The 22,228-nt window shown below is 37.1% G+C and overlaps 1 protein-coding gene across 3 annotated transcripts; it reads right to left on the bottom strand.

The window, feature by feature from the left end:
* Positions 1-15,889: 15,889 nt before the first annotated feature.
* On the bottom strand, positions 15,890-20,275 carry LOC141605886 (mitogen-activated protein kinase kinase 6). Of its 3 annotated transcripts, XM_074424804.1 has the most exons (8): positions 20,081-20,275; positions 19,900-19,984; positions 19,048-19,182; positions 18,464-18,688; positions 18,187-18,369; positions 17,827-18,050; positions 16,402-16,447; positions 15,890-16,313 (listed from the first exon to the last, which is right to left on the bottom strand). In XM_074424804.1, the coding sequence occupies exons 1-8, from the start codon at positions 20,152-20,154 to the stop codon at positions 16,221-16,223; spliced, it is 1,065 nt and encodes a 354-aa protein (XP_074280905.1). In that variant the 5' UTR covers positions 20,155-20,275; the 3' UTR covers positions 15,890-16,220. The 3 variants fall into 3 exon arrangements, with proteins under 3 accessions (XP_074280905.1, XP_074280906.1, XP_074280907.1); XM_074424805.1 differs by lacking the exon at positions 19,048-19,182 and having other exon boundaries at positions 20,081-20,274; XM_074424806.1 differs by lacking the exons at positions 15,890-16,313; positions 16,402-16,447 and adding an exon at positions 16,483-16,500 and having other exon boundaries at positions 20,081-20,274.
* Between the last annotated feature and the right edge of the window lie 1,953 nt (positions 20,276-22,228).

The following is a 22,228-nucleotide window of genomic DNA, read 5'->3' as shown; positions in this document are numbered from 1 at the left end:
TTTCATTGGCGAGAAAGACCAGATCCTGAAGCAACTAGAAGCCAGACAAAAAATGGCGCGGAAAGCAGATAAAAAACCTGGGAAAAAATAGAATGTATTTCCATTCAATTTGTAGTCTCTGTTTTTGCAACTCTATTATGTTGTTAAGAAACTCCTTAACAACTTAGACAACTTTTTTGGAATAGATTGTTATTATATCATCTTGGTCTGTTATAATTAAAATCCAAGTTATACAGATAAGAATTAGAGTCATACACACTGTGAAGTAAAGTTATACAAATTGTGTACAGGAGTTATACAACACATGAGTTATACATTCTGCAAGTAGAGTTATACATATGGCAACAAGAGTTATACATTCTGCAAGTAGAGTTATACATATAATAACAAGAGTTATACATTCTGAAAATTAAAGTTATTCAAAATGTAGTTAGATTTATACAACAGATAACTGCAGTTCAGTGAACAATTGTATAACTTCTATGTTCAGACAATGTAACTTTGGCACTATATCTAGCAACTTCAGTGAACTACCACATAGATAAATATTATGCCAAAATGTTGTTACCTGGGTTGTACTCTACGTTGAAACTTTTCTCTCTAATTGAATCCTTAACGACAGTCACTTCAACTCCATCGACTTCAGCATAGCCCCCGGTCTTACATGTATCGATTGAGCAAATGACCTCTAGTTGGAATTCCTTGAAAACCTCACGGGTATAAACATTTGACGCATATTCCTCTATGGGTAAATGCGTCCCCCTTCTTTGGTGTTGAGTGTCGGTTTTCATGGTCAAGTCTCTTCTGCGTATGCCGTTGATGGTCCATAGCGCTTTCAAAACGCATCCAAAACTCCACTAACGCACCGACTTCGCTCAAACTTCTTAAAAAAACTATTAATGCTCTCGATCTCCGGGTTGTCCTCATTACACCACCCATGTTCAAGTCCCTGCAATGCGCCATCACCCATTGGCTCCTTTTATCGTACGCTTCTGTAAACCACTCTTCGTTCACAAGACCATGCGCTTCCATTATTTCTGCCCGCCTAGCTTCAAAGTCGTCTGCTTCTAGGTTGTCGTCCCATATAATGTTGTTCAATTTCTGAAGGAACTCCTTATAATCCTCCCTTGTCACCCCGAACTTCGATGGCACCTTGTTCATTATATGCCACATGCAAAATCGGTGGCGTGCAGTCTTGAAGGCAAGGGGTATGGCCTTAATAATGCCCGCATCCCGATCGTGATAATGTACTTGGGTTCCTTTCCACCCATAGCATTCAAAAACCTGTTGAAAACCCACTGGAAGGATTCATGGTCTTCATGGGCAATCAATGCCCCACAGAATGTTACCGATCGCTTATGGTGATCTATGCCAGTGAATGGCGTGAAAATCATATCGTACTTGTTTGTTGAGTATGTTGGTCGTAAACGACACTGCATCTCCAAAACGGAGTAGTTCCTTCTAGCGGTTCTGCATGATTGCCCTTGAAGGCTATTATCCTTGTCAACTTCATAATCAAAATAAAACCCCTGCCTATTTTGTGCCATATTCTTGAACCGGTCTATGAACAATTGACCGTCCCGTTTATGGATGAAGCATTTCACATCTCGGTGGAAGTTCTTAAAATCAGTTAAGGATGCACCAATGTTCTCGAACCCGTTTATGAGTTCCTTAGACATGTTGTACGTCCTAGTTGCTCCTATCCTCAACTGCAGTGGACAACAAATCCTGATCAGTGCTGATTAATAATCAAGAATTCCTCAACTATAACTCTTACACCCTTTCATATAACTTCATGAAACATATGTATAACTCCATTGATTGATTGTGCAACTTATTATTATTTATAAATCTTACATCTGAAAGTATAACCTTCACTGCGAATATGTATAACTCTAACAACTTTCTATATAACTCTAAGGTTGTTATAAATTATTCTAGAATTTTAAAAAATATTTAGAAGTTTCACAATCAATTACTCGAGGTTTACATAACTCTAAGATCTCGGTGTATAACTTTAGAAGTTTGCCATTCAATTAGTGGAGGTTTGATTAATAGTAAACTAACCCTTGAGTTATACATTATCAAGTACTTGTGAAAATCTTCTATGTTCCGCGACATCTTTTGAAACTGACGATCCTCACTAGATACAAGCTCGTGATTATGCCCCATGTGGAATCGGTCAATTACTAATACTCCATTCTTCATAAATAGCCTGACATGTGCTTTACACCCTACCCTCTTGACTGTATATTTCCTCTGTTTTGCAGTTGTTAATGCCCATTGCATTTCTTCTTCCCTAATCCCGGTCTCATTTTTTTTAATTACTGCCTCGCCTTTTGGGACATATGTGAATCCCTCTTTGTTGCAAACCAGCAACTTTGACTTGATTTCACCGTCGCGCCATTTTTTCGTCGTATACTTCCGAACATCAAACCCGGACGCCAATGCATAAATTTATAGAATGTCACTGCCTCGTCGATTTCAAAAAATTGTTGTCCTACACAAGGTGTAAACTCCGCTGCCAAATGCTTACAATATTCAGTTTCCGCTTCCTTACGACCATCTGAATAGAATCAAACATCCATGAAATGATTAAGAAATATATAACTCCAAGCTACTTAGCATTTACCCTGTAACACCAAGCATAGAATGTATAATTCTAGGCACAGACTTTATAACTCTAGGCATATACTGTATAACTCTAGGGCGCAGACCGTATAACTCTAGGCATATACTGTATAACTCTAAACACAGACTGTATAACTCTAGACATATAATGTATAACTCTGTGTCTAGAGTTATACATTTGTTTATATATTTTCATTATATGCTAAGAGTTGTACATTATATGCCTAGAGTTATAAATTGTAGACTATATTACTTTAGTTTTCAGAATGTATAACTCTAGTCATACAATGTATAACTCTAGACAAAGACTGTATAACTCTAGGCATATAATGTATAACTCTTAGCATATAATGTATAGCTCTAGACACAGTCTGTATAACTCTAGTCATACAATGTATAACTCTAGGCACAGACTGTATAACTCTATGCATATAATGTATAACTCTTAACATATAATGTATAACTCTAGACACGGTCTGTATAACTCTAGATACAGACTGTATAACTCTAGGCATATAATGTATAACTCTAGTCATAAAATGTATAACTCTAGGCACAGACTGTATAACTCTAGGCATATAATGTATAACTCTGTGTCTAGAGTTATACATTATATGCTTATATATTTTCATTATATGCTAAGAGTTATACATTATATGCCTAGAGTTACACGTTGTTGACTGTATTACTTTATTTTTCAGAATGTATAACTCTAGTCATACAATGTATAACTCTTAGCATATAATGAAGAACTCTACAACCTATAATGTACAACTCTAGACACAGACTGTATAACTCTAATCATATAATGTACAACTAAGTAGAGAATGTATAACCCTCCACATCCTATAACTTCACTTAATGAATGTATAACTTAAGCTATAACATGAATAACTATATCAAAATTGGTTGTTTAGTAATATTTTTTAGACAAAATTTAGGGTTAGAATTACAGGAGTTATGTACTCTGTTACCTGAAGCTGCAGGAAATTGTCAAAGAGTTATACAAAAAACCAGTGGAGTTATAACACGATAAATATAAGAAATACATGAGTAGACAAACTGTATTATTGAAGTTAAAGAGTTTTACTTAAACCCACTGAAGTTATAATTCGTTCTTTATCAAGCTTTTAAATTTCCATCATTTTTTGCCATGAACAACAAGCTACCAAAATAAAAGAACAAATCTAATGAACACCATGAAAGTACAACACCATTAAGAATAATGAACAAATGAAATAACAACAAGCTACAACAAGCTACAATAATGAACATCAATCAAAAATTACATATAGCACTTTATTCTTGAACATCAAGCTACAACAATAACCAAGACACAAATAAGAAAGCAAATAACTCACCATCGACGACAACTTCAATCTGCATATGATCCATTTCACAAACACTGACTGTCATTTTGAGCGTCTTTCTCTGATGAACAATGACAATTTATTTATTTTCAACAAAGCGAATGAAATTTAACGGCAACATGAAGTAGTTATACAGTTGGAATGAAATTTCTCTTTTTTTTTTTGATGATTTATAATGCATTTTACAGGATTTAGGATGGTTTGTATGGTGATTTTTATGGGTTTTGCTTGTTAAGAGGTTTTGAATGGTGAATGAAGAGGGAAAGCATGCAAAATGAATTATTAGTGTTTGTTTATTCCTTTTGTCCGCGGTATTGTACTGGAAGAAGTACACAAACAGTGATATGTGGACCCTCTCTCATACAACCAGCATTTTTTTTTTTTTTTTTGCTCTAAAAAAATAATAGTGAAATTCAAAGTGCACTATCTCTTCAAATTTCAAACGACAGCAATTAAAACCGTCATTCCACAAAATAATTTGAATTTCACTATTATTTTTGAAATGACGGTTTTAATTTAGGCGCCCTCTCTCCATATCTCATCCATTGAATCCCTTCATCCAAGGGTTCTTATAAAGACTTAGGGCCTTATATGATATAATGGACTTATAAGAACCCTTTAAGTGTATTCTTAATTATTACTCGTATCATTTAATTAATGTTTATGCGAGAGGTTGATTATCTAATTCAGCTGATTTGTGTGTGATTTGTATAATAGTCTCCTAAAGCACCAGACGACAAACAATGCGCCTTTTATGTTTGCCAGTCCATGTGGGAGGTTATCAACAGAAAACTATCTACCATTACGATACGGGTTAGTGTGATTTAAAAACTATTTCAGACGTAAATTGAGTTCAATTCTGTATACTTCCATGTATTATATCTATTTTGATTATGTATATTTTGAATTGTAGTTTCCACTAATACCCAACAAAGCCCCAGAATATTCGCCATTAGACATCAACCAGATGAGAAATATGTGGGCCAGTTATGTTGTTTCATTAGCGGAGTCTCAATAGTTTTCTCATGCTTTATGTACGAGTGTGTATATATAGATCCATTGTGTATTGGTTTCTTTTGTTTTCTCAATAGCAGTTGTGTTTTGGCTGTTGATCATCCTGTTTGTACTATTTTTAAATTGCGTTTAATTAATTGTGGGGTGTAATATTTTGATACAAGATTGAATTTTTGCACTGCACAACTGCTGGAATGCTATTTTTCAGCAGCAGCTGAAAAAATAGCATTTCAGCAGCTGCTAGAATAGGCTAAAATCATTTTCTAAAATAAAAAAATAAAAACGATAACGGTTAAAAACAACATGTTGCCAACAATTATTTGACAACGGTTTTATTTAGATAAATAACCGTTGACATATTTTCCCTCGCATTCAAATCGCCAAAAATATAAGATAACGAACGAGAACCGTTGTCGAGTTCAAAACTTTTACAACGGTTTATTTAAGCAAAATCGTTGTCAAAATTTCATCAATAAAATATATAACGGTTACATACCGTTGTCAACAGATGAATATAACAACGGTTTTGCACGCAATAAAGCCGTTGTTAAATTTTGACATTCAATTAAATAAGATAACAAAATGAGACGTTATCATATATAATCTTTAACAACGGTTTTGGAACGATAAGACGTTGTCAATAGTAAACTACGACAATGGATTTGAACCGTTCGTAAGATTTAATAACGGTTTCTTAAAAGATTTTATAATGGTTCTTGATGTTATATAACGGCCGCGTGTTATTTGTACAACTGTGGTATATATTTAACAAGTGTCGTTGTAATAACGGTCCCGTGTTTCTATTGAAAAACGGTAATTGCATTATTTGACCGTTATTGAAGGTCTTATTTAGCGTAGTGATCACGGCCAGTCTAGGGCTTTTTCTGGAGGGTCTGGGTATGCGGGGGGATCCCGAGCTTGGGGAAGAGGCGGCAGTCGGAGTAACGGTGATAACTCCAACCTGGCATGCTTCAACTGTGGCGGAGTGAGTCACAAGAGGCATGAGTGCACCAAGGCTAGAGGAGGAGGCTTTCCGGGGACTTATCAAGGGAACTTTTCTCAGGCTCCAAGCCAAAGTTTTGCTAGCAACAGGCTATCTGGGTCATAGGGTAATCATGGAGGGCAGAATAACAACAATGGCGGCTTCAACCGCTGCAATGGAGAATCCTATCAGCGCCTGAACAACAGTGTGACTCAGAACTCGGCAGCTAAGCTGACTACTTCGACTACCACGGTTCAAGGTGGAGGTCATAAAAGTAGTGGGAAGCTCTTTATGATGGGCAAGCAGGAGGCAGAGAATGATGCTCATGTGGTTACCGATACCTTTCTTGTTCATAATACACCATATTTCGTTCTGTTTGATTCGGGGGTAAAAGATAGTGTGTTTATACCTTCAGGGAAGTCAGTGTCTTGTTCTAAGCTGTATTGAGATGTGTCCATGTTGGTGGGGGAGGTAGACTTACCAGTCAACTTGTTAGAGTTTCTTATGGATGGGTTTGAGGTCATCGTCGGGATGGATTGGTTCGGCAAGTATGATGCTAAGATGGATTACAAACAAAAGAGAGTGTCTTTAAAGGGTACTAAGGGAGTCAAGGTAGCATATAGGGAGTTTGTGGTGAAACCAAAGTGTAAGTTTATCGCAGTGATGACTTTAAAGTCATGTTTGAGAAAGAAGTGTCCCTTGATTCTTTGCCAAGTGAGGGATATGCGTGTGGAGGAGCCATCAGCGTCAGATATACATGTGGTTGGGGAGTTTCGTGATGTTTTTCCAGATGAGATACCGGACTTACCACCTAAGAGAGATATCGACTTCAATGTTGAGCTCAAACCGGGGACGGGACCTATATCTAAAGCATTGTACCGTATGGAGCCTACAGAGTTGGAAGAGTTGAAGAATCAACTGAATGACCTGTTAGACAAAGGGTATATTCAGCCTAGTGTATCACTGTGGGGAGCACCAGTGTTGTTTGTGAAAAAGAAAGATGGGAGTATGAGGCTATGCATCAACTATAGAGAGCTGAATCATGTCACGATGAAGAACAGGTATCCTTTGCCAAGGATTGATGATATTTTTGACCAGCTGAGGGGCGCGTTAGTGTTTTCTAAGATCGACTTGAGATCGGGTTATCACCAGTTGAGGATAGTAGATGAGGATATTCCTAAGATAGCTTTTCGGTCACGATATGGTCACTATGAGTATGTAGTGATGCCTTTTGGGTTGACGAATGCACCAACAGTTTTCATGGATTTGATGAACCGTATTTTTAGCCCGGCTTTGGACAGGTTTGTGTTCGTCTTCAATGATGACATCTTGGTCTACTCTAAGACTAAGGAGGAGCATGAGGATCATCTGAGGTTAGTTTTGCAGACTTTGCGAGATAATCAACTATATGACAAGCTATCTAAATGCGCGTTTTGGTTAGAGAAAGTGGCTTTTCTAGGCCATGTGATATCTATGGAGGGTGTGTCGGTGGATCCTAGCAAGATTGAGGTAGTGACTAAGTGGGAATCACCAAAGAATGTTGCTGAGATTCGGAGTTTCTTGGGTTTAGCTGGATACTACAAGAGGTTCGTGAAAGTCGTTTCTAAGGTTGCGAGACCTATGACAGCGTTGATGCAGAAAGAGACTAGATTTCGCTGGGATGAGAGTTGTGAGACGGTGTTCCAAACCTTAAAGGAGTGTTTGACCACAACTTCTATTCTAGCTCTACCTGAGGGAAGTGAGAACTTTGAAGTATATACCGATGCTTCAAAGAATGGTTTAGGTTGTGTTCTAATGCAGAATGGGAGAGTTATAGCTTATGCGTCGAGGCAGCTGAAGTCGTATAAGGAGAACTATCCTACTCATGATTTGGAGCTGGGTGTAGTTATTTTTTCTCTTAAAATTTGGAGGCACTACCTTTATGGGACAACCTTTAAGGTGTTTTCAGATCATAAGAGTATGAAGTATATCTACGCACAGAAAGAGCTGAACATGAGACATAGGCGATGGATGAAGTTGATTGGGAACTATGACATGAAGATCATCTATCATGAGGGTAAGGCCAATGTTGTAGCAGATGCTTTGATTAGGAAGAGTGTACATTTGTTATGTGCAGCTATGTCTTTGTTAAAGCTGAGGGATGAGATGTCCAAGATGGGGATTCATATGATTCGAAAGGGGATGACATCGGGGAATTGATGATCGAGCCGGACTTGTATGATGACATAAAGAGGAAACAAGAGCTTGATCCAAAGATTCAAGAGTGGAAGTCAAGGGTAAAGAGTGGTACGATTTCAAGGTTTTCTATCCACACATATGGTAGTGTTCGCTTTGATGGGAGTTGGTGTATTCCTGGTGATGCGGATTTGAAAAGGTTGGTCATGACGGAGGCTCGTTGCATTCCTTATTCAGTTCACCCGGAGGTGACAAGCTTTATAGGGACCTAAATAAAACGTTTTGGTGGCCTAATATGAAGAAGGATGTGGCCGAGTTTGTGGCCAAGTGTCTAACTTGCCAGAGAGTAAAGGGTGAGCAACGTAGACCACAAGGTTAGATTCAGTCACTTGAGGTGCCAGAGTGGAAGTGGGAGTCGATCTCTATGGACTTTACCGTGGGGTTGCCAAGGACTAAGCAAGGTAACAATATGTTTTGGGTGATCGTCAACCGTTTAACAAAGTCAGCTCACTTTATTCCGATGAAGAATACTTGGACCACGATATAGCTAGCTTTGGGTTATAGGAAACACGTGGTTCGGTTACATGGTGTGCCAACGGACATAGTGTCAGATCGAGATGCGAGGTTTATATCACGATTTTTGTAAGAGTTACAGGATTTGATGGGAACGACCCTAAAGATGAGTACAACTTTTCATCTTGCCACAGATGGTCACACTGAGAGGACTATCAAGACCTTGGAGGTCATGTTGAGTGCTTGTGCCATGAAGCTTGGTGGAAGTTGGGGGGATAGGCTGGACTTGATTGAGTTTTCATACAACAACAGCTATCACACTAGCATTGGGATAGCACCATTTGAGGCTTTGTATGGCAGGAAGTATAGGAGTCCAGTTTGTTGGGAAGACAGTGCAGAGACAGTGGTTTTAGGACCACGGATGGTCCAGGATATGATTAAGCAGGTTCGCATGATTCGTCAAAAGATGAGAGCAGCTCAAGATCGCCAAAAGAGTTATGCAGATTTGCACTGCAGGGACATTGAGTTCGCAGTAGGTGATAAGGTCCTTTTGAAAGTGTCACCTATGCGAGGGGTGATGAGGTTTGGCAAGAAAGGGAAGTTGAACCAGAAGTTTATCGGCCCGTATGAGATCTTAGATCGCATAGGTGAAGTAGCCAACTGGCTAGCTTTACCACCATCGTTGGATCGAGTTCACAACGTGTTTCATGTTTCATAACTCCGGAAGTATGTGAGTGATCCATCACATGTGCTTGAGGTTGAGAACATAGAGCTAAATGAGTCTCTAACTTATGCGGAGGTTCCCAAAGAGATCTTAGACCGAAAAGTGCGCAAGACAAGGAATGGTGAGACCATCTTACTAAAGGTACTTTAGACTAATCACAATGTGGAAGAGGCCACATGGGAACCAAAGGAGTCGATGAGAGAGCGTTTTACTTATCTTTTCGATCAGGTATGTTTGGTTACGGGGACGTAACCGTTGTCTTTTTTTTTGGGGGGGGGGGGGGGGTGGGGGTATGAGATGGTCGCGTACTTGTTTTTATTATTTTTGGGTTTAGTGGGGTTAACAAAGCTATGTTTTTTGTCATCTTTCGAGTTTGAGTTGGGTGTTTTGTCATGTATAGTGGGAGTTGTTGTTGTTGTTGTTGTTGTTGTTGTTGTTGTTGTTGTTGAGCTGTTGTGTTGTGTTTGTTGGTTTTGTTTTGAGTATGGTATGAACTTCGGGGATGAAGTTATTTTTAAGGAGGGAAGACTATAATACTACGTTTTTCTATGTCTTGTTACTCGGCCGAATAGGGCTTACTCGGCCGAGTAATGCGTCGTGTGTTTCTGGTCAGGCTATGGCCGAGTATGGTAATACTCGACCGAGTAAGGGATACTCGGCCGAGTATTCCCTATACTTGACCGAGTATCCGGTCTTACGGTAATTATTTTCCGTGGTTTGATTAAAGGGTGTTAGCACACATTGAATTGATGATGCCAAGTCCCTTTGTTATTTGATTGTTTGCTCTTAGTTGAAATAATTAGTGAATGAAGCAATCAAATGGACTTTCAACAATGATTCAAGATGATCAAGCTAATCAAGGAAGTCAAGACAATGATACTTTCCAAAGCCTTAGTCGATATATGTAAGAGTAAGTGTAACATTCTCATTTAAGTCAAGTAATGGCAAAACCATGCAACTGCACGATCTGATCTTGTGGTTTCGATACTATCATACGGAGGAGGAATTTTCGACCAAATGTTTTTAAGTGTCAAAACTTTGCAAACTTTAAACCTTAAACATTTGAATTTTCAAAAGCTTGAAAATAATCTGAAATTTTGGAGTCACAAGCCCACTTGTCTAAGCCTCTAGATTTGTGCAAACACCTTTTACTAAAATGGCAAAAAAGACTTGTCAAACTTCTAAAGTAAGAAAAGTTTTTTGCCATTTTGGTAAATTGTCACATGTTGAGTGTAGAAGCTTAAGTTTTCTGATTTCTTAAGCCCCAAGCCTATAAGTCTAACACTTACCATCACTCAAAGCTATCATTTTAATATTGGATTTAATTTTTCAAAGTGTACTTACCTAAGACTAAGTCCACTATAAATAGAGTGTCTTAGTCACATTTATTTCTTAAGACTTCCAAAGCATTTATTGTAAAAACCTTGCAAATCATTTGTGCATTTAAAGCTTTGTTCTTCAAGTGTTTGCAAAACGTTTTTCTGATTTTAAGTCTTCAAAATTGTTTTCGAAAAAAAGTCAGTAAAACCTCCAAGTATCGGTTCATTTGTCTTTGTGACATGATGAGTTTGTTCCATGATTCTCGTGTTAGATCTTCATTGTAATCTCCATGTTCATTTAAGTGAACTCTTGAGATTCAAGATTCTGTAACACCTTGAGATAGAACCCATAAACTCTTGAAGCGGAGTAGCTTTAAGTTTGAGTGCAACCGGAGTAGGTTGGCGAGTTATTTTCATTGTAAGGGGTTTAGTAAGTTTGAGTAAATTTCTAAACAAGCAATAAAATAACGGTTGGACGTAGGCCTCGGAGTAGAGGCTGAACCAATTTTTAAAATGTCGTTTGTTTGTTCATTTACTTTTTCGTTCTTCCACTTTGCTATTTCTCGCATGTACCTAATCAAGTTCTGTGTCACAGTCACCTATACCGTGACATAGAACTGCTGTACCTTCTTGTGAACTTACATTCAATTAAGTTTCTCAAGTCTTGTACTTCTTTATTCTTAGCTTAAAGTAGTTAATTAACTAAGTTAAGAATAAAATTTTTAAAAAGGTACACCTAATTCACCCCCTCCCCCTCTTAGGTGTTAATCGTTCTTAACTCTTCAATTGGTATCAGAGTCTCGTGCTCTTGATATTGGTTAAATCCAAAGAGTTGATCCTATAGTATGGACGATTCAAAACACACTAAGTATCCCATTTTCAAGGGAGAAAACTATGCCTGGTGGAAACATCGCATGGAGCACTATGTCAAAAGTGCGGACTATGAATGTTGGTTAATCATTCAAAAGGGTCCCCTCAAAATCGAAGTGACTAATGCTGATGGCACTAGCTCCTTGAAAAGTGAGGATAAGTATGTTGAGGCCGACTATAAGAAAATCGAGAAAAACTCTAAGGCCATGTCCATTCTTCAATATGGGATCGGTGACCAAGAGATTAATCGTATATCTGGATGTGCCTCGGCCAAAGAGATTTGGGACACCCTAAACCTTGCCTATGAGGGAACGTCACAAGTCAAGAAATACCGTATTGATCTTCTCATGCAACAATATGAGATGTTCAATATGGAACGAGATGAGTCAATTAATAGTTTGTCTTCACGTTTTTCTAGTATTGTCAATGACCTTAAGAGTTTAGGTAGGAGTTTTCAATCCGAGGATTTAGTCCGTAAAATCCTTCGTAGCCTAACTGAAAAGTGGCAACCGAAGGTTACAGCTATTGAGGAAGCTAAGGACCTTTCATTGCTCACCCTTGATGAACTTATGGGCTCACTTATGGTTCATGAGTTAACTCTCATGAAGCGTTCTAGTGAAAGCTCTAAAGGGAAAGGACTCGCTCTTAATGCTCTCTCAAGTGATGAGGAGGATGAAGATGATGAGTTTGCAATGTTCACTAAAAACATTGTTGGCATGATCAATGGTCGAAATTCTCAAAGGTATAGCAACAACTCTAGTAAACGCCGTTTTCCTAAGAGAAGATCTAACTCCACTGTTGGTTGCTTTAAATGTGGTGACAAAGGTCATCAAATCAAAGAATGCCCAAAGTGGAACGATATCAAATCTAAGGAAAAACGTGACTTTGCAAAACATGATTACAAAAACAAGGTAATGACTGCTATTTGGAGCATGTCTGATTCTGAAGAGGACGATGTCCTTGAGGATGAATTAGACGTCAAACTTAGCATCTCGTCTAGTTCTTCAAAAAATGCTTCCAAATCATCAAAGAAAGAACTACACTTAATATTCTTTAACCGCCACTTAATTTCACCATTAGTTAAACTTAAGATTTTATCTGCCACTTTCACGATTCTTAAAGACATAGTAATAAGAAAGTAAAGTACTTACTTGATGGGGAGTTGATCCATAAGATGAGACAAGCTAAGTGAAACAAAGGGCCATTAGAAGATGAAGAACAAGAAGAAGAAGCATCTTCCATGAAATCTGATGATGATAAGCTACTACTAGATGAATTTGAATCTTCCTTGGATGAAGAAGAATCAAATGATTTAAAGTCACTCATTTGTGCAATATTCCAACAACTCATTTTTATGTAATTTTTCTGATAATTGTTATTACTACTTGGAAGTATTTTTGAACAAACATTCTACATGCTGTGTGTGTATATATAGTAGGTCACATATTGATAGATATAACATGAAAAAATAAATAATATTAAATGGATAGGTATAAACATCATGTCATAAATTGAGGGGTAATGCCATGTTTCTTTTTGATAATGCTCAGGTGGTGTCCTTTTTTTTTAATTAATTAATTTAATTAATTGTTAATTTTAAATTGTTTTTATCTTTAGCCATGTCTTTATCACTTATCAAGTACATATGGTTCGAAATTTGTGTGGTATTTCCCATGTTACAAGAAAATGGATAAGGTCAAATTATGGAGCCACTCAGCAGCTGACTCATCCTTTTTTTTTAAAATCTTTTATTTTTCTTTTGGGATTTACTTTCCATAGTTTTTTGCCTCATAAAGTGATAACAAGTTACCCAATTTTCAGTATTGGGTAATGATCAAATTGAGCATTAGTAGAAAATCCCACCTTTTTTTAACAAAAGTGCACGCTAATTTGGAAATTTGATGTTACCACAAATGGTAAACATCTTTGTTACTACTTCAAGAGGGAAAGGCATAAATACCCGGCTGAAATGTACGGGGCCACGGATATGTTTACAAGCTTGCCCTTATATTTAGCCCACCATGTTGACAAGTTTCATAGAAAAAAGGGTTTTCTTAGGCATAATGCATGAAAAACCAGTGGCCGAATACATTTGGTCCGTGTATAAATAGCTACCCTCAAGAAATGGAAGTGAGCCGTGCCGCCGTGCCGGTCCATATCTGAGGAAAAAATGGAACGAGCACACTAATGTGGGTTTTGTGTCGTGCCATTGAAATAAAATGGCGGCCCATAAGGCCCTGTTCTTTTGGACTGAAACTTATCTGATCTGAACTGAACTTAACTTATAGGATCTGAACTGAACTTAACTTAACTTATAGGATCTGAACTGAACTTATTGGATCTCGAATCGAATCGAATTTATAGGATCTCGAATCGAATCGAACTTATAGGATTCGAACTAAATCGAATCGAACTTATATGATCTCGAACTAAACCGAATCGAACTTATAGGATCTCGAATCGAACTTAAATTAAGTGAGGTATAGGATCGAATCGAACTTATAGGATCTCGAATCGAATCGAATCGAACTTATAGGATCGAATCGAACTTATAAGATCTCGAATCGAATCGAACTTATAGGATCGAATCGAATCGAACTTATAGAATCTCGAATCGAACTTATAGGATCTCGAATCGAATCGAATCGAACTTATAGGATCTGAAGTGAACTTATATTAAGTGACTTGAAGTCCAAAAGAACAGGGCCTAACAGCTCACGATCCATAGCATATTAGCGTGGCATCAATTCCTCTACTTAAGTTTTATACTATGTATTTGTATTTTGGGCGTGTCCTAGCGTACGGTGTCCAGGTGGATCGTGTTTTGCATGGGCTAGACAAGGTCTTATTACTCAAGCTTCGGCCCAGGTACGGCCCATGGCGTGTCATGCCCCTGTTGGGCAGTGCTCAGCCCAACAGCTAGCGTGCCCACTTACATCTCTAACTATTTCTCATCCACTAAAATCATGTTCTTTTGGATTTATTTTTTCTTAACTTTGCGAAAATAAGCTTAGGTCTTAGTTTTTCTTAACTGAAATTATATAATTTGAACCTAACTAAAATTATTAGATATAAACGGAATATTAGAACCTATATTTTTTAAACTGAGCCTCATTAACATTACACCCTCCGATCCAGTCATTTGTTGTCCTAATTCATTTTTCGGGGTGTCAATTGTTATCATTTCTATTTTAAGAATGCATTTGATGAGCAATTTAACCATTCACACTCAATTTGATCAACTTATCATTTAATAATGTGTTCTCTCTTCTTTTCTTGATTTTTGTGACGAAACTAAAGGATAACAATTGTCCTGAACGGAGGGAGTATTTGTCTTGGCAACTCCTCCTTTAGACCTTTACCAAAGAAAATGTAATAAAGCATAGCATCTATGGTCCTAAACTTGTCACTCTCATCAAAAGAGAGTTGAAGAAGACATTTTGGACTTAAGCTGCGGGCTAATCGCCAAACATTAATTATAATTAATTATAATTTGTTATTAGCAAAACTTAATTGTCAAAAGAATTGATTATAAATAAATATAGGGTAAACCTCCACGTTGACAATCTCAAATACTAAGCTAAGCCCCACACACACATAGCAAAACTTATCCATAAAAATAAGAACTTTTGAAAATTATGTGGTGTGTGTTTAATTCTTCAATGTCTAACCAAAATGAGACTTGTCTCCTACCTAACTAATCTTATGACATTGCGTTTCCTCATCTTTTGTTGTTCTACTAATTGGTCCAAGTGTTACTAGATTGCATGGTCTATAAAATGTGTATATGTCTTCTAGATCATTTATGCATGACCCAAAATGTTTTAAATGCTCAAATAATAACAAGCTTGGTTTGGTTGTTTTTTAAAATTTCAACCAAAATGTATTTTAAGTTGATAATATGTATGTGCTTTGTCGACGGTTGTTAAAAGTTAGAACTCGCAATTTTGAAAAATAGAAGGATATAAGGTTGTGAGCAATATAGGTACCTAAATAGGCAAATATCATATATTTTTGAAATAAAATTAAAGGATCTTAATTCGAGTCGTCGGGCTGATAGAGTATTACCATTTTGGTATAAGGTTACATTGAATGGCAAGGCTATCATTATCGTAACAAACGACGTGTAATGCACAATATAAAATCACTTTCAAAGGTGTACAAGTAGTGTACAACATTTTACCACAGTACCTCAAGGGCCTTTGCAAATTATGGGGTAAGGGGGGTCAAGCAGCCTTACCCTTGTGCTAGGAATACAAAGAGGCCATTTCCAAATGACTCGAGACGAATATTGAGTCAAAAAATGCATTAACTGATATTTCACAATACAAAGCACAACCAGTTTAGTGAACCACTTTGCTTTATTCCATCATAATCAAGAATCAAAGTGCAACGACTCTTTGATTCCAATGGAATGGGAATGAATCACTTGTAAAGGTGTACTGAGGGGAAAAACAAGCACTGTTAACTTCAGAGTGTAGAAACGGGCACTGTCCTCGGAATGATCACATTAAAATGATCACTATGACTTAAAATTCTCACTTGCTCTTTAAATAACCTTGCGATATTAGAAGTCCTGATGGTAGTACATTTTACAATGTTACATGTGGACCGAAAGGAAACTATCTTGAAAAATTTACCGGAGGTTCTAAGCTGCCTACCAAAATTCCCAGATCAATATCCTTGTCCTCGAATTTTTTGATGAATGGATGAGTCTGCAGCCAATAGAGTACTAAGTAAAGACAATGATATCAACTTATAACGGAAACTAAAGCAATATCAACTTTTAATAAATATACAAACCAGGAGGTCTGATGATGTACATCTCTCACTCGGATTCTTCTGTATGCTGGAGAAGATACCACATGTTAAGCTAAAACAAGTAACTTCAATCTGCGCTGTCTTTTGCGAATTTTAGGCATGACACATAACAGGTAACAGCATTCAGCAAGCAGTGAGGGGTCTTAGAGCATAACATAGGAGGTCAAGATATGAACCCTTGACCTCATGTTTTATATTCAACACTCAACAATTGAAACCCAGGGGTTATGTACTACGAAGTATATTAAGATAAAAATAATAGGGGGCCCTAGCCCTCTCTGTGTCCTGAAAAGATCCAACAGTAGAGACATAATTGAAACGAACAGATGCATGTTTTGACAGAGCTATCGTTGGTATGTTGATTATCAGAGGCCCATATTTAAATATTTCGCAACTGTTTAAAAAAAAAAACTGTTACACAGTTGTTCTCTCATGCTACATATCTTGACAGAATAATTGGCAACCACCGATTTAAAGAGGATCTCAAACAACTCAAAATTTGCCCAGAATGACTCAAGACTAAAAGAAAGCAGCTCAACTTGTAACAAAAATGTCAAGGGAATAAACATATTCTTTATTATCTACTTTCTTGCTCACAATCTAAATCTTTTCAGGAAAGCTTAGTCTAAAATTTGTTTATAAGGTGTTCCATCGTGACTGTCCAACCCTTAAATGGGCAAAATTAATAGTGGATGTTGTTGTGATGCCAAGGCATGCTATCATTGTTACTTTAGATGTTCATAGTACCCTGCCTACCATAGGCTAGGCAATCTGTGCAGAAGGGGGGTTTGTGTTGTAAGCAGGTGTGAACTATGGAAACTGATCTGCCCTCTATTCTCTAAGCCTTTTTTTTTCCTAGTGGTCTGCTGCAGAACATTTAATATTTAGCCATAAATTAAATAACGATCTCTTGGTTTGAAGTATCACTACAAATCATCCAGATACAAGGGGAAGGGATGGAGAGCGTCCTGCTCAATTTCTGCTGTAGTTTATATGATATGGAAAGAGAGGAAGGCTAGAACTTTAATAAACAAAACGCGTACGCTGGACCAAGTAATCTTTCTGGTTAAATTCAATGTATGCATTAGATTATACTTGGTTTAAAGGGGGTGTAATTGTGTAAATGAAGAGATAATTGAGATTTTAGTAAGATAGATTTAATGGGTTGTAGGGGTCTTCTTTGAAAGAATTTGTTTCCTCTTGTTTATAATGAGAATACAGATTTCTTACAAAAACCTAGACCCGTAACATTGGCCCAACCCACCCTAGCACACACATTGGGCTGTTTTATTCTTGGCTCTGAGGAACCTGGCCGTTAATTCTATATTACAAATGCATAACATATGAGTTCATCAGTTGCATGGAGTTTGTCTGCCCAGAAAGTAGTTGATAGTTAAAGGTTCTTACCAAGCAGATATAAAGGAACAGAACTCAGGAGAAAACTGATCTGACGGGGCAGTAGGAGCAGGACTTTCCACAATTGCCGCCAAAAGCTCAAAATAGCTTGGCCCACTTTGTTGATCTTCGGAATGCAGATAAGGAAACCGTCCAATTGCACACTCTAACATCACCATACCCAAGCTCCATATATCACAGCTATAATCATATGAACTACCGCTAATTCTCTCTGGCTGAAATGACAACAACAGCCGTCAATTCATGTTGTAAAGTTGAAACACATGGCAATAAAGCTGTTACAAGCATTTATAATAGAACGTCTATCAAGAAATTGCTTAAACCCATGAAAAGAAATTACTGCTAACTTACCGACATGTAATTATAGGTTCCGACAAATGTATCACGTTGGCCCATAGAGCTAGCTAACATGGCACTAACTCCGAAATCGGTAATCTTCACCTCACCTTTGTGGTTTACCAAGAGATTTGAAGGCTTTAGGTCTCTGTGTATGACATGCCTCTCGTTATGCAGATATACAAGGCCTTGCAACACCTATGCATAGGAAACAAAGTGAGAACTTCACCAAGAAACAGGAAAGCAAAAGGTCTTGGATTGATGTGTCAAAATGAAGGACGCTTAATTGTACCTGCTTGCATAGAACTGCAAGGTAAGGTTCAAGGATAGTCTTGACTTGTTTAATTACATCTACAAGAGATCCGCGATCCATGTACTCCAGAACAAGGGAAAACGCACCATTATGATAAAATGAATGGTAGCATATAACAACATGAGGACATTGAGATGATTGGTTGATTTTCAACTCCTGTACAATTTGTTTACGGACCTCCTCTTGTATGTTCATTTGGATAACCTACAACATGTCAAACCAGTCCCTTAGAGATCCAAATGGCCTAAATCATGTTCAAAGATAAAATGCGACAGAAGCTACACAATTTTTCTCGAGTTTTGAAGTTTGCAACACTGAATTGAGCCATGGCTATCAGTAGTAATTTGTTATGCAAAAAACTAGAAGGGTTACAAAAATGACAAATTGTTAATTCTTACTAACAAACACAGTAAAGATGAACAAAAAATATCCTATGAATGACACACTGAAAATAACTACAAAGAATCTCAACTCACACATTTGTAAGGCAACTAGATTAACCTCATTCGTTGCAGCAACGTTTATTTTCAACTCATAATACTTATAGCTACAAACACAATTACCTTTAAAGCAAACAACTTTCCGACCCACTTATGACGAACAAGTTGCACTACTCCACCACTTCCTTTGCCAATGACCTTGACTGTCTCCAGGTCTTCCAATGAAACTTGAAAGTCAAGTTCCCTAGAATCTGAATGCTTTAAAAGAAGTTGAACAAAGCTTATTCAGAAATTATGAAGGGGAACATTCAAACAATTGCCTACAATATTAATATTGAACTACATAAACACTAGCTAACTAAAGTTGCTGACTTACACAGCCAAAAATCGGCATAACAGTTTCCGGTCATGAATAAGTTGTACAAGTAATAAAGGCAAATCACATTGACACATAATACGTTAAATTGAATTTTAGATATTTAAAAACGTGATACTCGTCAAAAATCCTCCAAGGCAGCTAAGAAAAATGTCATGAAAATACCACAAAGCTTTTCTATTTATAGTCACTAATACACACAATTCCTAACTTGGTCAAACACGAATAAACACACTTCCATTATCCATGCTCGAATTGAACTTATTCACTTATCTAACTAGCAGCAAACTTGTAACATTTGTCCCATCAAAACTATCACAAATCAGTGACCTTTCTAATTCTTTTGACAGAAAAGCTCTGGTATGTCCTTACCGCTCGGATAAAAATAAGCCGATAAGAATCAAGATACACGGCAATGCTAGCAAAATGATAATTAAAATTGAAGTAACAGCTTACTCCTACTTGGGTTTCTCTTACTCTATCACATAATTGCTATACACAGCAGAAAACAATTTGGTTCAGAACTCAAAAAATTAACTTGTTAACTGATTAAATAAGTAACTACAAATATAATTGAAATTGAATGAGGCAACACTTACAGAAGAATCATTATCTTGAGACACAAGCCGCGATCCTTTATGATTAAGCATCAAATCACCGTCTTGAAAAGTTCCGCTTGCAGTCCTAAATTAAAACTCAAACAGAGAGCATCGATTGAGTAACACACTTTTGCTTAAAACATGAAATTAGGGTTTGAATAAAAAGGAGATAGGAGCTTACAGGAAACTGGTGATTGGAGATTGTTGAGCAGGAACAGAAAGCTTGAGCTGCTTCAATGGCGATTTCATCTTCATGATTTGATTGATTTACGTTTTGAAATTGATCGAATTTTGTTAGGGTTTGAAAGAGGGGAATGTGAGAGTATGGAAGTAGGGAGAGTGACGAGTGTTCAAATAAGGACGAGCGCCAAAAGGAATATACACTTCATTCTACACTTTCTTTATACACTTTCTAGGGGTGTTCACCGAACCGGTTTTTTAAAACCGGTTAACCGCTAAAACGGTTCGCCAAAAAACAAACCTTAACCGAACCGTTTAAAGCGGTTATTTTCGGTACAGTGAACCGGTTCAACCGGTTCGGTTTATCGGTTAACCGGCTGAACCGAAAGAAAACCTGCAAGTCGGTAACAGTCCTACCTAAATCTGTTGCCTTTCCAACCAAAAGAAAATCTGCCCAACTCAGCCCAAATGCACATAACAGTTTGTCTCAAATATTACAAAACAACCATAAATCTTGTTTTTTCTATTAAAATTGAAAATTCAACCAAAAAACAAAGGACTTGCTAATGAAACAGGAAATCGTTGGTGGATTGAATTTAATGCCTTTGCTTTTCAATAATATCAACCTTGTTCATTTGTTTATTCAAAAGCAAGTGGAGATTGTAGTAATAAACGAAAAGGTAAAGTCTTGCTTCAAGAGGGAGTGAAAAATGAAAAAAAATCCAAAAACAACGAAATTAACCAAAAACTAATCGATCGTCATAGCTTCAACTACCGTCAATGGCAGTAGATCGGAGCCGCTGATGTATGAAAAACAGTGAGGCGACGACGGAAGACAATAATGATGATGAGAGTGAAGATTTGAGAGGATGAGGACGAGGATTTCAGAGGATAAGAAGAGAAATGAGAGATTTTAGGGTGACTTGTTGAGAGTAGTGAGTTTGTGACTGCGTTGTGAATTAGATTAGGAAAATTTAGGATTTTTTTTGCTTAAATACTTGGCAGGTTATTAGCTACTTTCACTAATCGGTTCGGTTCGGTGCGGTGAACCGCGGTTCTAAAAGTGTGAACCGAAACTGAACCGCTTTTTTGTCAATTGAATCGGTTACCATTCTTCTATTTCGGTTCATTGGACTTAAAAAAATTGGCGGTTTCGGTTTTTTCGGTTCGGTTAACCATGACCGCCCCTTGTCACTTTCCATTAAAAAAAATTCGAAATTTGTAGATTGAAAATAAACGAAAATTCTTATTTTACGGTCATTTTTTGTCATATTTGGCTTCAGATGGACATATGTGAGTATTTTATGATAACCACATTGATACAGTTAGGCCATGTTCTTTCTGGTTTTTTTCAGCTCACTTCAGTTCAGCAGAGGCCCAGCTCTATTCAGTACAGCCCAGTTCAGCTTCATTCAGTTCAGCTCCACTAAATTCAACTCATTTCAATTTTGCTCATCTTAAACGATGCCTCACATTTTTTTTTTTGAGGAAACTATGCCTCGCATTTTCATATTAATCCATACAAACGTTTAAGTGAGAAAAATCTAAATTACGCCTACATTTATCTTTCATTGAACTTGGCTTAATTTTGACATGTTAGAACAAGTAAGGGTTCAGGTCATCATAAGATAGTGGGGCCCATCTTTTTTGTTGTAAAACCCAAAATCCTAAGTAAATTGTAACTTACCCGAAATAAAAATAAAATACGCGGGGCTTCCATTGATTATCAATCGATGGCAAGCCCCAAAATTATTTCATATTTCAATCAATAGTATGCAGATCTATTTTTTATTCAATAAAAGTCTCCCTTTCGGTGAGAATCGTTTTTCTGTCCCTTATTTCGGGGTTTTTCCATTTATTCGTGGGTTTAGTCTCATCAGTAAAAAAGTTAAGAGTATTTCGTTGATGGTTCGTAGCGTGTTCTTTCAAATGGTACAACTGTACAAGTGATATGTCAACGATTTTTGGACCAGTCAGAGGTAAATTTTATCTCATAAATCAAAGGAAGGATCCCCACAAAGCTACATGAAGATAACGATAATACGACGAGCCGAATTGTCAGATGCTGTTTTGAGATCCCTAGTTTATAAGAAAATTATTTTTCTTTGGTTTCCATTAAATTTGTTTTCGATTATACATATTCTTTGTA

Source organism: Silene latifolia, chromosome 10 (assembly GCF_048544455.1).
Source record: "Silene latifolia isolate original U9 population chromosome 10, ASM4854445v1, whole genome shotgun sequence".
In the NCBI taxonomy this organism is placed as follows: domain Eukaryota; kingdom Viridiplantae; phylum Streptophyta; class Magnoliopsida; order Caryophyllales; family Caryophyllaceae; genus Silene; species Silene latifolia.
Note: the sequence above shows the minus strand (reverse complement) of the source record. Positions and strands in the feature narration are given on the sequence as shown.

Coding starts and splice junctions, on each gene's coding strand:
- LOC141605886 (XM_074424804.1), bottom strand. CDS start 20,154: ATGAAGATGAAATCGCCATTGAAGCAGCTCAAGCTTTCTGTTCCTGCT. Junction 18,370..18,463: donor TTGCAGTTCTATGCAAGCAG/GTACAATTAAGC, acceptor TCCTATGCATAG/GTGTTGCAAGGCCTTGTATA. Junction 18,051..18,186: donor GAACCTATAATTACATGTCG/GTAAGTTAGCAG, acceptor TTGTCATTTCAG/CCAGAGAGAATTAGCGGTAG.